Genomic DNA, 14,920 nt, shown 5'->3' on the forward strand with positions numbered 1-14,920 from the left:
TGGAGAGCCGAGCGCACAGTAAGTACTCCATATGCAAGGAAAGACTCAACGGAGGCAAACAGGAAGTGGGAGCTGCTGGGCACGAGGGCCGTCGACCCCGGGCTTGTCCCCATAGCTTCTTTGTTGTCGGGGACGGGAGGCCAGGGGCAGAGGCGGGCCAAGGCCGTGGGCTGACCATTTCCTCAGTCCCCCCGACAATCGCGGCGACCTAGCTAGGGCGAGAAGTCACGGTGACCGAAACCTGTCGGAGGGGTGCTGTATGCTCGCCCGGTCCCTCGTGGTGACCGGCTCGAAGCACTCGTTTTCCAAAGGCGGCCGAGAGCCACCCTATTGGAGCGCTCGCCCGCAAGATGGGATACATCGAAACGCCTCTTTTGAACACACGGTGACAAAGACCCCCTCCCACCCAGCGGCGACGTGCACGTGACAGTTTTCGGGCCGTCGCAACTACGTGGGAACATGGAATAGGTCTGCGGCTGCACACAGCCGGGCGCCGGGGTCCCCGCACCCACACCCCGCTCGTCAGGGCCCGGGGGCCGAGCCACTGCGGGCAGGGGACCCCCACCCCCACCCCCGCCGCGCCTGTCTCCCGGGAAGCGGCTCCCGAGGCGGCGGCGGCGGCCATGTGGGACTCGCTGGCAACCAGGTGCGTAGCGGCGCGGGAAGTGCGGGGGGCGCCTCCGGCCTTCCGGGCCCCGCGCCTCTTCCCGGAAGGAGGCGGACCCGCGCTGGGGCTGGCTACCCCCGAGGCGGCGGCCGTGCGGGCTGCCCTCGCGCTCATCCAGGTGCAGACTCCGGCCTGTTGCGCGGGGTTGGGCGCGGGGGGCGGCTACGGCCTTCCAGGCGAAGGGGGACCGGGCGCGCGCTGCGACAGGACTGCGGCGGCGTGCGGCCTGCCTCGTCCCCACCCGGGCACCGAAGCTGAGGCTCCAGGGCCCACCTCCCGCCTCCTTCCGGGGACCCCGGGGCCGCGAATGAAAAGACCAGGGAACGCGCCCCCGGGGCACGCCTCGGGCTGGCAGGCGCCTGGGCGCGGGGCGGGATTTGTGGGGAACTTGGGAGAGTGCTGGCCCCTTCCCGGCCGGAGGAGGTTGGCGATTCCAGCTCCAGGCAGGCCTCTCCCCCAGCCTGCTGGATCGTGAGCTGGGCTTGCCCGAAAGGGGCTTCACGGCCCACCGCCCTCGGCTAAACGAGTGGGGGGAGGGGATTGCAGTAGGGGCTCGGGGCTCAGAAGCAGAGTCCCCAGAAGCCCAAGCTTCTGCTTCTGAGCGTTTGCAAACGCGGGCTCCCGGAGCCTGAGAGGCGCAGTCCGCCCCCTTGCCGCGCGCCCACTAGGAGCCCCGAGCATTTGCAACCCGGATGAAATTGTGCCTTTCTGCAGCCCCGCTCCCAGCTGGGGGCGTTTCTGGGAGGCTGCAAGCTTTGGTGCTTCCTAGGGAAAATTTTTCGGGAGATGTGCAATTTGAAAAAAACCCAAAAATTTAAAGAGGAGAGAGAATGGGGGGCTCTGAGGTCTCTAGTCCCCAGCCCAGTTGCCTGTGGTCCAATCAGTCCATACTCGGGAAGAAAGCAGGGAGCCAAGGGCCTTTCGTTCCCAGCACCCAAGGTTCTGCCCCTTGCCTGGTGCTGAGCCTCCAAGGTGGCAGACACCTTTCTGAAGAAAAGCTGTTACCCGGATGGCTTGGTCTTTTGTAGTTCACACTGTTTTGTGCTTTATAGGAAGTACTACCTTGTAGGAGAGTCAGAAGTTTGTTTCAACTGTTTTGTAGTCAACTCTGTTTTGTAGAATTGCAGGATGGATGCTTGAGCTCTGAGTACCCTGTGCCGGCCCTTGCATCCTCCACAGGGCATGGAGGTGGGATGGGTGTGTGTGGCATTCGTCCCTAGGGTCAGATCCCTCTGCTTCAGGCCTATGATCTTTTCAGTCTTTTCCTGATCAAGATCCACAATAGAGAAGCACACCCACCCACATACATCTATCAGTACAAAACTGCAAGAAGAGCTTCACAGGATATTTATTCTCTCTACAGGGAGAGGCACAGTGATATTTTCTATTCTATTTTCTGTTTTTTAAGAAAGCTAGTCATAATCCCTTAACTTGATTTGATGACTGACTAACCAATTCTAGGTGGCAAGCTTTCTTTGGGGCACCCCCAGAGGGTCTGAGGAGAGAGCATCAGCATTTCCCTGGGAACTAACTTTGGAAGGGATAAGCTGGTTGATGAGGAGACATGAAGGAGGCTGAGATGCAAACTTGAGTAAGGAAATTCCTACTTGAGTAAGGAGAGTACTATAGGTTGTGGCTGCAAAGGCGGGTTGAAGGGTACTTCTGGTTACTCTGGTTCCATGTGCCTGGCCCCGCCAAGCTGGCCGCCTGCCATAAACACAGTGAGAGGGTCTTGTGTGAGTGCTGGGAGGTAGGGGAGTAATCGGTTCTTGCCATTATGTCTTTTTTCTTTTCTTTTTGAGGAAGAAGGAAGGTGAGTGCTGAAAGGCTGCCACAAGCTCTGGATTCATAAATTCGAAAGGGAACTCTGTTAAGTCTCTGCGCAGAATTTCACAGCAGGGTCAGGAGCAGGGCTGTGAATATTTTATAGATGAAGAGGCTAAGGCCCATCACCTGGTAGTCATTATAGCTAATTAGTAGTAGATCTGGGGTTAGACCAAAAAGAGACTTTGTCTTTGTGGAATTCTTAAACTTCTCTTTGCTGCCCAGTTCTGTTTTCCTGCACTTGCTACCGAAGTCCCATGGCTATGCTGTGTACCCTCTTATTATTTTATTTTTGCTTCTTGGGATGAAGATTCTGTTAGCAGCCAAAGTAGAGCCTGCAAACCCCATGTTTGGGTGGGGAAGGTAAGTGACCCTGAGGATGTTTTTAAAAACTGAAGTGGGGTTGGGTTGCGGGCCTCTGGTCATTGTCATGGTGTGCATTGCTTTTATTGACCTCGAGGAACAAGCTCTCCTCTGCCTTTCCAGATGAAGAAGTGGAGCTGACAAATCAGTGCCCTGCCTCTGGGTTTCCAGTCAGTGACACAGCTGACCGTGGCTCCTTTTGTAGTAAGTTTCCTTGAAGTGTAGCCTGAGATTCTTAAGGCCAAGAAATCTTTGTTATGAGAAATCTTTACAAGAAAGAAGACTTTGGGGGAAATGGACAGTCTCTTTAGCAAAGATGACACTTTACGTTACTGCTGAGATTGATGGTGTGGACGGTGGCAAGGGTGGGGAGAAAATTTGGGTTTAAACTTTATTTTTCTATTTTTTATTTTTGGCCGTGACGCATGGCTTGCGGGGTCTTAGTTCCCCGACCAGGGATTGAACCCGCGCCCTCAGCAGGGAAAGTGTGGCGTCCTAACCACTGGGCTGGCAGGGAATTCCCTGTTTGTTTGTTTTTTAATATTTATTTATTTATTTGGTTGTGCCAGGTCTTAGTTGCAGCACGGAGCTCCTTAGTTGGGGCATGCAAACTCTTAGTTGCTGCATGCATATGGGATCTAGTTCCCTGAGGGATCGAACCCGGGCCCCCTGCATTGGGAGCACGGAGTCTTAACCCCTGTACCACCAGGGGAGTCCCTCCCTGGGTTTAAACTTTAAAAAAAAGGTATTGAACCAGGTAAACAGACATCTTGTGAACCCCAGAATCTCACAGTGCCCAAACCAAGAGCAGTGTTCTTCCTTTGGTTAGTGAGGTCGTCCATTCTGCCTGATCAGACATTTTCTTTGTCTCAAATTTCCTAAGTAAGCATTGCCTTGTTTCCTTGATTTTGTGGAAAATCTGGAAGTGTGAATGAGCCTTACCTGTGACCCCCTGACCCAGCTTACCTGATCTACTCCATCTTTTGCCTGGGCGTTGAACGTCAGCATCAGTGCCCACCTGCACCCCCGTGGCACATTTGTCTGAGCTTCCATGAGCCTGGCGAGCTGGTGGGACCTCCCGTGTGTCTGTTGGAGACAAGCCACGTCTGGGTTTAGCTATGTCTGTGTTTGAAGTTCCAATGACATCTAGATTGAGATGTTTTTATCTTTTAAGCACTGAGTCCTCCCATCAATGGGGGCAGCACTTGGAAAGTGGGCAGGATTGCTAGCCTTAGAAAATGGTGATGACCTTTTGAAGGTGTAGGGGCAGAAAAATGTTCCCTTCTTTTTTATGTTCTTTGGCTGGTTCTAATAATTAAATTGGCATAAGAGATTAACAGGAAAAAAAACAAATTTAATTTCCTGCATATGGGAGCCCCATAAAAATATGAGACTCAAAGAAGTGACCAATACAGGAAGCTTTTATACCTTTTAGGCAAAGAAACAATACATTTGTGAAGCATTGACAAGATAAAGGGGCTTGGGGTAATAAATTGGTGAAAAAGTAACAAGGTTTGTTTATACAGCCCTCTTGGCCCTAAATTCCCTGTCTCTGGTGACAAGGATGCCTTCTACCCTCCTGGTACAGGGAGGGTGCCTTTCACATGGGAAATTTATTTTCTGCTTCCAGGGGGACAAAGGAGGGTCACAGTGTCCTTTTCGCACTGGCTGTTTGTCAAGTACCTTTAATTAGAAATAATCACTATGCCAGAGGGGCATATCATTGGGTGGCATATTCAGAGGAAACCATGCCATTTTGGGGGAAACTGCACAACAACAGAAAATATAGAGAATTATGTGCTCTACTGAGCAGGTGGATTTACTGTGGAAAATACTCGGATCACAGCCTTGAACTGGGATGACCTTCGTGTCCACCTGCGGCCCCTGGGGCTGTCTCCTTTGGTCACCCTTGGGCCAGCTCATCCTCCGCCATCAGAGTCCACTCTGCCTGGAGGCTCCCAAATGGGTGACTTCCAAGGCTTATTGGCGTCTGGGGTCTGAACTTACTGTCCAGGTACTAAGGGTCCTTAGTCTGGCCTCAGACTTTCTCTCTAATGTACCCTTTCTTCTCCCGTCAGTTATCTCACCTCTTTTTGCTTTTCTGTTTTCCAAGGCAGTTTCTCTCCTCATATACCTGAGGGCCCGTACTGGCCGATGAAGGGTGTAAACAGCCAAGATGTAGGCGCTGCTAACAGGGTCAGAACAGAGGCAGTGCCAGGCAGCCCTGTGAGAAAGGGTGAGTGGACCTGCAGACAAGCCCTCCAGGAGGGTTCCCAGATCCTGAATCCTTCCCAGGACGAAGTCTGGGAGGTCAGCTTTGAGCTGTGCCCGGACAGGTGGAGGGCACTTCCAGCAGGCAGACTGAGGGGCTCCAGGAGCGAGAGGGGACATTGCAGGTAAAAGGGGCAGCTGCTTATGAAGAATAATGGCGAGCACTGTTTCCTTACATACAGACTCGAGGTAATAAGACCTTGAGAGCGTATTTGGAGGTTCTGACTAAGGAGCGCAGCCGCTATTAAACCCTGACTGGAAAGTGGTCCTCCTCTATGGGGGAAGGGCGTCGTCTTCCCCGGGGCATGCGCAGGAGGCCGTGAGGGAGGAGCCGCGGCAGATGCCGTTTAAGGGTACAATCTTAAAACTACTAGTTTTGGAGACCTAATGCACAGCCTAGTGATTATAGTCAACAGTATTGTATATAAATCTCAAAGTTGCCAAGAGACTGGATCTTAGTTGTTCTCACCACAAAAAAGAAATTATACTTGTGTGTCATAATAGAGGTATTAGCTAATGCTATGGTGGTAGTCATATTGAAATAGATAAATATCGGGAATTCCCTGGGGGTCCAGTGGTTAGGGGTCCAGTGGTTAGGGCTCCATGCTTTCACTGCAGAGGGCGTGGGATTGATCCCTGGTCCGGGAACTAAGGTCCCACAAGCTGTGAGGAGGGGCCAAAAAAAAAAGATAAATATCAAATCACAGTGTACACCTTAAACTTACAAAAGGTTATATGTCAGTTACATCTCAATAAATTTTTTTTTAAAAAAGAATAGTGGTGAGCAAAAGGCCTTATACGCACCAATATAATAATAATAATAATGATAATAATAGTAGTTGACTCTGTGCCAGGCTCTATATTAAGTGTATTTCATATATTATTTTATTTAATCCTCATAAAAATATTACAAGCAGTCTCCATTGTACAGGTTTATCTGCACCAGAATGTAAGCTTTATGAGGGCAGCAGAGGTTTGGGTCAGTCCTGCTTATTCCCATGTCCCAGCATCCAGCAGAGTGCCTGGCACACAGGAGGTGCTCAATACTTGTTGCCTGGCGGAGGAAGGAGGGAGTCCAGTCATGTAGGTGATACTGTCCCTGTTTTGCACTGAGGAAACTGAGGCCCAGGGTTAAGGGAATTGGCTACGTGACACCAGGCCTGGGAGAGGCCCAGTGGACCTGGATCCCAGGTTTCTGGACTTTCTCTTCTGTGAGGAGGAGAGAGACACTCCTATCCTCCCCATGGTGCTGGCCCCGGCCCTGTGACACGCTGTGCAAAGGCATGTGACAGGGAGAGAGCCAGATGAATTTGGGATAATGTGGTTACAATATGGAGAAGGCTGGAAACGGAAGTTGAAAGGGGTGTGTGTGTGTGTGTGTGTGTGTGTGTGTGTGTGTGTGTGTAACAGCTTTGTATTTTATTTAGAAGGCTGGGAGAGTGGATGACCACATCTTTTCAGCCTGGCCCAAGTTCGTATTTTTTTCAAGGCCAAGTGCAAAGCCCTGTGTTTCAGGAAACTGTCAGCTGGTGTTAGAACTTGGGCTAGACCTCAGGTCCCCCCATCACTGCTAAGGGATCTCCCTTCGAGGGGGTGCCCTTCAGGGACACCTGTAGACTCTTATTTATGCGGAGCTCCTGGGCACCTCTAGATCCTTCCCATGCCCCAGTGGATGGTGTGTCAGGCTCTCCGCTGGGTTTGTCTTGCCTTTCAGACTGAGGGGAAAGCAGGTTGCTGTGGTCTTAGGGGTGGGAGGTGGGACAGAGGCCATTAATCTGCATCTAAAGTATTACAGAGGGGCTTGGGGAGGGATGCGGAGGTGAGCCTGACTGGGCTGCTGTTATCCAACTTGAGCTCTCCTCTGAATGAGAAAGCACCTTTGTTCATGGGCTGTCACGGGGGCGGGGTGGGGGTGGGGCTTATGCCCTTGTAGGGGCTGCTCCAACTTCACAACCGTCTGTAGCTCCCAGGTGCTCTGAGGGAGAGCGGGAAGCCTAAATGAAGGGGTTGTGGCAGTAGTTGGGCAGCCTGGATTTAGCAGAGATACTGAGTCAAGACTTTCGAGCAGCCTGAGCTGGCCGATGTGTAACTTCCTCATTTATCTTGGGGCAGAGTGTGGAATGCCAGCTTTTCATGGTCGCTTTTTTGCAGGTTTGATTTTAATTTTCAAGGCCACCCTTCCTGTTTCCCCCAGTCCGCCTGACTGCTTGTTCACCTCATCTCTCTGGGGTATTGTGAACACAGATTTTGGTATCAGACTTGGCTTTGTGCCTTGTTTGGAGAAGTCCCTTTTTTTTTTTGTCCTTTTTAAAATAAATTTATTTATTTTATTTTTGGCTGCGTTGGGTCTTTGCTGCTGCGCTCGGGCTTTCTCTAGTTGCAGCAAGCGGGGGCTACTCTTCGTTGTGGTGCGCGGGCTTCTCCTTGCGGTGGCTTCTCTTGTTGCAGAGCATGGGCTCTAGGTGCGCGGGCTTCAGTAGTTGTGGCTCACGGGCTCAGTAGTTGTGGTGCATGGGCCTAGTTGCTCTGTGGCATGTGGGATCATCCCGGACCAGGGCTCGAACCCGTGTCCCCTGCATTGGCAGGCAGATTCTTAACCCCTGTGCCACTAGGGAAGCCCCCCCACCCCCTTTTCTTTGATTAAACCTGTTTTCTGATCTGTAAAATTGGGATCATAATTATACTTCCCTCACTGGCATTGTCAGGGACATTTGATGAGAAAATGTCTGAGAAGGGCTTAGCACAGGGCCTGGCACATAGTAAGTGCTCCGTGAATGTTACCTGTTATCACACAGCTGCCTGGGACTACTCTCATTCGCACTGAGCAGTGCAAAAAGGCCAATCTGTGACACACATGGAGGAGAAATTGTGCCCACCCCTAGCCACCAACTGGGAGGGGGGGCCTCCTTATGGCCTTCCTCTTTGGAGGTCAAGTGATTGAGACTCCACTTCAGAGCCAGGAGTTGAGATGCATCCATCTTGGCCCTTCAGCGATATTTCTTGAGCATCTTCCAGGGACCCGGTGGTTTTAGGTACTTGGAACATCTGCCTCTCAGGGTCCAAACCATCTGCACTCTATCCAAGACTAAAATGTGCTGGAAAGCTCTTAGCTCTTCCTTCCTTGAGAATGAATTTCTTTAGTCTGAGTTTACATTCTTCCTCCTATTTATTTATTTATTTATTGGAGTTAAAATACTCCTTCTCTTGTGAAATTATGGGGACAGCAGATGGTACACCTTTATTTATTTCTTTATAAAGATGGTACACTTAAAAAAATGTTCTGATTTGGCAAATTAAGGAGTTGGCAACCTTATTTAGATTCCCTTCGATTTCTTTTCTGTGTGTGCAAATGTTACTGTTTGTCAGTTCCAAAAGTCTACCAATGATCTACAGGGTTATTCTTTGCTTTTAGCATTTCTGAATCTCTGGGACTATCATTTCACAGGTGATACGTGGCCCTGTTTGCTGACTGTGAATTTTCAACAGGTGCTTATAAATTTGGGTAAACATCTTTCTCCTTTGTTTTCCCCAAATTGCCAACAGCTTTGACAGTTTTATTTTGGTTGGAGTCATCCAGTTGTTTCTGGTTTGTACTTTGTGTGGTTGGCTTTTATTAAATTTGTGTCCTTCTCCGAGGGAACAATTGACGTTTCTTGGCTTTCCCAGAGATGGCCAGAAAGCCAAACCACCAGTGAAATCGGCTAGTTTAAATGAAACCCCCCCAAACCTTTCTTCCGCTCCCATTTCTCCCGCTTAATCATCTGTTTCTGATAGGTAAAGAAAGCCAGAGAATCATTTATTCAGGCAACAACGCTGAGTCCTCGGTTGCAGAAATAATAAAACTTAGTAAAACTTAGTTTCTGCCTTAAGGGTTCAGGCTACTGGGGAAAGGCAGAAAAACAGTGTCTAGCATGGAGCTTTTGAGACCTAGCACAAGGCCTGCAATATCGAGGTTATGGAGGAAATACATGTTGAAAGAATGATTAGATCCTAACTCAGAGCGTTAAGTGGTTATAAAAGCTACACACAGGGCCTGACAGAGGCGTTCAGAGCAGCAGTGGTGACTTCAGCTGAGGTGAGCATGGCCCTTGACAGGTTTGCAGGGATGTAGAGTGTAGGGGAGAAGGTGTCTGGGGAGAAGGGCCACAGAGTCTGAAAGTCCTTTGGAACTTTCATGGAACTTGTGCTTGAGAGGAGGTGGGGGTGGAGGAGGCCTCATTCATGATCCTGGAGGCTTTTTTAACCTGGGCACAGCACATGATCTGATGGATCTGGGGACTGTCTTGCTGATGGCGATGAGGAGGCTGAGCAGGAACTGGGTGAGTGCGGAGCAGGGAGAGCTAATTACAAGGCCGGTATTGTAGCAATGCAGGCTGATGGGGACGATGTCTCTGGAGGGTGTGTCTGAACCCAGCTTGGGGACACCTGTTCCGGGGCCTGCATGCCTCTTTAGGGGAGACAAAGCTGAGGGTGAGGTGGGGAAAAAGTGACTCGCTGTAGGGCACTTTGGGTGTTCATGCTTGGATGCACAAATTGATTTTGGCCCAAGTCTTTGTTATGCAAACTAGGAATGGCACACAGGATTCATCTGGGGCATGAAAGTGTGGCCACCTAGAATGAATGTTGCCAAAAGGATTCTGAGGCCTCCTCAGGCCCTGTGGGCATGAGTACTGTGACCAGAAGCATCAGGTGGGAGGGGCAGGACCCCGGATAGGGACCCTTGCCTAACGCGAAGTCGTAGAGAGGGGTGAAATAGGCAAGCCATTCTCACTTCCTTCCTTTCTAGTGAATGAAAGAAAAAACTCCAAGGACTTAGGCCAAAGGTGGAAAGTTCTGGAAGGCTGCTGCTGTCTTTGGCAACCAGGGAAGGTACAGGGCAGCTGCTGGGCCTCAGAGGCAGGGGAATGTGGACTTGTGGGGCCCCAGAAGGCCCTCCTTCTCCCTCTCCTCTCTCCAGGTATAGGAACTGTCATCTCTCTCCCAGAGTGGTTTCTTCTCTGGGTTGGGGGTAAGGCCACACACACCCCTCTGGAGCCTCCTACCCGAGCGGCCACCACCAGAGCAACTTTTCCCAAAGTTCCAGTCCAAAACCTCCCCGGAAGGGGGACTCTCTGGCCTGGAGGTCTGGCACCCAGAGCCCACTCGAGGCCCTGGGCCTGCCTCCACGTACTTGGGCCCATTCTTTCAAAGGAGCAGTCCCAGTAGAGAAAGACTTGGGGCCATTTTCAGATGTTAACACCGCTGATCCCTCCCACCCTTCATTCAAGGCCTTTCTCAGCTGCTTAACTGGTAATTTCAGGGAACCCTGTGAAAACCGGCAAATCCTAGGGCTGTGGTTTTGCCCCCCCTCCCCTCAGGGCTATGTATATATGCTTGTGTGTGTGTGTCTATATATATATATATATATTTGTTTTTTTAATTGGAGTATAGTTGATTTACAATGTTGTGTTAGTTTCTGCTGTACAGCAAAGTGAATCAGTTATACATATATATATATATCCACTCCTTTTTAGATTCTTTTCCCATATAGGTTATTCCAGAGTGTTGGGTCGAGTTCCCTGTGCTATACAGTAGGTCCTTATTATCAATACTTACCTGTTTTAAGCCAGGACATGGAAGCAACCTAAGTGTCCATCGACAGATGAATGGATAAAGAAGATGTGGCACATATATACAATGGAATATTACTCAGCCCTAAAAAGAAACGAAATTGAGTTATTTGTAGTGAGGTGGATGGACCTAGGGACTGTCATACAGAGTGAAGTAAGTCAGAAAGAGAAAAACAAATAGCATGTGCTAACACATATATATGGAATCTAAAAAAAAAAAAAATGGTTCTGAAGAACCTAGGGACAGGACAGGAATAAAGATGCAGACGTAGAGAATGGAGTTGAGGACACGTGGAGGGGGAAGGGTAAGCTGGGACGAAGTGAGAGAGTGGCATGGACATATATACACTACCAAATGTAAAATAGATAGCTAGTGGGAAGCAGCTGCATAGCACAGGGAGATCAGCTTGGTGCTTTGTGTCCACCTAGAGGGGTAGGATAGGGAGGGCGGGAGGGAGACGCAAGAGGAGATATGGAGATATATGTATATGTATAGCTGATTCACTTTGTTATACAGCAGAAACGAACACACCATTGTAAAGCAATTATACTCCAATAAAGATGTTAAAAAAATAGTTTTCTATTTTATATTCAGTAGTGTGTATATGTCAATCTCAATCTTCCAATTTATCCCTTCCCCCCTTCCCCCCTGGTAACCACAAGATTGTTTTCTACATCTGTAGCTCTGTTTCTGTTTTGCAAATAAGTTCATTTGTACTGTTTTTTTAGATTCCACATATCAGCGCTATCATATATTTGTCCTCCTCTGTCTGACTGACTTCACTCTGTATGACCCCAGGGCTATGTTTTTAACAAAATATTTTCTTTTTGCTGGGTAAACAAAGCAAAGGTTCTGTAAATGCTTCAGGGATCACCATGGCCTGTACTGCTAACCTGAACCTTCCTGAACTGGGGGCAAGACCAGGTTCTGGTCCTGGCTTTCCTGCCCACCCACAGGCGGTGTGGCCCAGGGTGCTGGGTGGGGGCAGGAGTCAGCCCGGGTCTCACCCCTGGTGCTCACCCCAGTGTGACTGTGGTCAGGCCCCCGAATCTCTGAGCCTGGGATTCCTTGCTCTGGAAAGTTTAGTCCAATCATCTCACTTTCTGAAATCCTTTCTCTTTATATAATTCTGGGAATATATTCAAAGAGGTGTTGTATTATGTTCCTAGGTCTGCAGGAAGAAATTGTGCAACCACAAACTGGGTGACTTGACAGAAAGGTATTCTCTCCTCGTTCAGGAGCATCTTCCCCATTTTTTTCAGATTTGCTCCTCAGAGATCACCACTCGTATTCATTTCTTAAGTGCCTTTCCAGAAATTCTCCCAATAGATCAAGTCAACATATACACGTCCACAAATCTATCCTCACTCTCTCCAAGTTGTTCTACAAATTGTTCTCCAGCTGGCTTTATTCACCTTCATTGCATATCTTGGCATCTCCTCCTCTTCCTTTAGATCAGCCTTATATTTTTAACAACTATAGTGTTCTCTACTGAGCTGTACATTCTTTATATAAACGTCTCCACTTGTTGGACTTTTGGATTTGTATCCTTTTTGCCTTGACAAAGAATGAGGCAATTAACATCCTCATGTACTTGAATGAAATAGGTCTGTAGAACAAGTTCCGAGCGGCTGTGTGAGAAGTTTGTGCATTTCTGAAGACAGATGCTGCACCACTTAATCTTGCCATTAGCTGTATGTGAGAGTAATTCTCCACCAATAATCTTGCTACTTAGGGTGTTATTAAACAATTTTCAGGGCTTTTTGATGTACAGAAATTTTAAATTTTTAATGAATTCATGGCTATCACTATATGGTTTCTGCTTTTGGTATCATTAGAATGGCCTTCTCAAATGTGAAGATTACATAACAATTTTTTCATTGCATTAAAACCTTTTCGAATTTATGTAATTCAAGAATCAAAAAATACAGAAAGGTTACAATGAACAGGCAGGATTAGGTCTCCCCGCTCCCTCCTCCATCCCATACCCCAATAAAGGTAAATAATTTTATTTCTGGTGCATCCTTCCAGAATTTCTTTATGCATATATAAGCAATTGCAAATATATATTCTTTTTTTTTTTAAATGTGTACTCACAATTTTTTTTAAAATTTATTAATTTATTTATTTATTTTTGGCTGTGTTGGGTCTTCGTTTCTGTACGAGGGCTTTCTCTAGTTGTGGCAAGCGGGGGCCACTCTTCATTGCGGTGCGCGGGCCTCTCACTATCGCAGCCTCGCTTGTTGCGGAGCACAGGCTCCAGACGCGCAGGCTCAGTAGTTGTGGCTCACGGGCCTAGTTGCTCCGCGGCATGTGGGATCTTCCCAGACTAGGGCTCGAACCCATGTCCCCTGCATTGGCAGGCGGATTCTCAACCACTGCACCACCAGGGAAGCCCCAAATATATATTCTTATTCAGCCCTCCCCTCTGTCTTTTAAAAATTTTGCAGAAAATGGAGCATAATGTACACACCGTTCTGCATTTGCTTTGTGCAAATATATTTTGCAGATTATCCCAGATGAGTAAATACAAAGCATCTTCTTTCTTTTTTTAAAAAAACTTGTGTAATACTTCACTGTGGGGGGGGGGGCTACGCTATAATTTATTAAACCAGTCCTCTGCTGATGGGCATTCAAGCTGGTCCCAGTCTTTTATTATTGTAAACAATTTGACAGTGAATAACGTTGTACATCTACCATTTCCTGTGTGTGCAATCGGTTTGTAACATTGATTCCCAGAAGTGGAACTGCTGGGTCAAAGGCCCTATGTATGTTGCACTTGATTAGATCTGACCAAGTTTCCTCCTGGAGCGGTTGAAGATAATCTAAAATTTGTAGCTGTGGTTTCTTTCTCTCAATGCTTTTTAAAAAAAATGAGATATTTGCATCTAATAAAAGGCACAGATTTTAAGGGCACTGTTCAATGAGCTTTAAGCAATGTATATACCTGTGTGACCACCATCCCAATCACAGTAGAGAACATTCCCATCCCCCAGAAAGTGCACTCACACCCCCTTTCCAGTCAGTCGTCCTCCCTCCTTCCCTAGGCAACCACTCTTCTGCTTTCTTAGATATGCCAGTTCTAGAGCATCAGCCAAATGGAGTCACACAGTATATAGTCTTCTGAGTCTGGCTTCTCTTGCTTAACATAATGTTTTTGAGGTTCTTTGCATGCTGTGTGTGCCAGCAGTTTCTTTTTATTGCTGTGGTGCCTTTCATTTTTTAACCTTTTTTTTTTAAACATTTTTAAAAATTTTATTTATTTTATTTATTTTTGGCTGCGTTGGGTGTTCGTTACCGCACGAGCGCTTTCTCTAGTTGTGGCAAGCGGGGGCTACTCTTCGTTGCGGTACGTGGGCTTCTCATTGCGGTGGCTTCTCTTGTTGTGGAGCACAGGCTGTAGGCGCGCGGGCTTCAGTAGTTGTGGCACACGGGCTCAGTAGTTGTGGCTCATGGGCTCTAGAGCGCAGGCTCAGTAGTTGTGGCGCATGGGCTCAGTAGTTGTGGCTCGCCGGCTCTGGAGCGCAGGCTCAGTAGTTGTGGCTCACGGGCTTAGTTGCTCCGCAGCATGTGGATCTTCTCGGACCAGGGCTCAAACCCGTGTCCCCTGCACTGGCAGGCAGACTCTCAACCACTGCACCACTAGGGAAGCCCCTGCCATGGTGTCTTTTTAACACTAGCATTTTTTTCATTGACTTAAACGAATTTTCGTATATGATGTATTAGTTTTCTACGGCTACCATATTAAATGTCCACGAACAGTGGCTGAAAATCATGCAGATTAATTACCTCACAGTCTGTAGGTGAGACATCTGGGTTTGTGCAGCAGGTTTTACAAAGCTGAAATCAAGGTATTGGCTGGCCGGGCTCTTACAGGGAGGGTCTGCCAAGAATCCTCTTCTTTTTTTTTTTTTTTTTTTTTTTAAATATTTATTTATTTATTTATTTGGTTGCACCGGGTCTTAGTTGTGGCAGGTGGGCTCCTTAGTTGCAGCATGTGGGCTCCTTAGTGTCAGCACATGGGCTCCTTAGTTGCAGCTTGCTGGCTCCTTAGTTGCGGCAGGCAGGCTCCTTAGTTGCGGCTCACTGGCTCCTTAGTTGTAGCACATGGGCTCCTTAGTTGCCGCAGGCGGGCTCCTTAGTTACGGCTCCAGGGCTCCTTAGTTGTGGCATACATGTGGGATC

General features: G+C 48.5%; 1 protein-coding gene across 7 annotated transcripts in view; it reads left to right on the plus strand.

Annotated features, from left to right (window-relative positions):
• Positions 1–427: 427 nt before the first annotated feature.
• The window catches only part of TRANK1 (tetratricopeptide repeat and ankyrin repeat containing 1), an 86,960-nt gene continuing 72,467 nt past the window's right edge, over positions 428–14,920 (plus strand). For 2 of the 7 annotated variants that reach the window (XM_082412700.1, XM_082412707.1), the window contains exon 1: positions 428–646. In XM_082412700.1, the coding sequence (XP_082268826.1) occupies positions 624–646 (23 nt within the window). In that variant the 5' untranslated portion in view covers positions 428–623. Of the gene's footprint in view, positions 647–733; positions 786–1,222; positions 3,059–4,997; positions 5,091–14,920 lie in introns of those variants that run through there. The other 5 variants (XM_082412704.1, XM_082412706.1, XM_082412701.1 and 2 more) reach the window with 5 other exon arrangements.

The sequence above is a fragment of the Balaenoptera physalus genome (assembly GCF_965194825.1).
Source record: "Balaenoptera physalus genome assembly, chromosome: 11".
Taxonomy (NCBI): domain Eukaryota; kingdom Metazoa; phylum Chordata; class Mammalia; order Artiodactyla; family Balaenopteridae; genus Balaenoptera; species Balaenoptera physalus.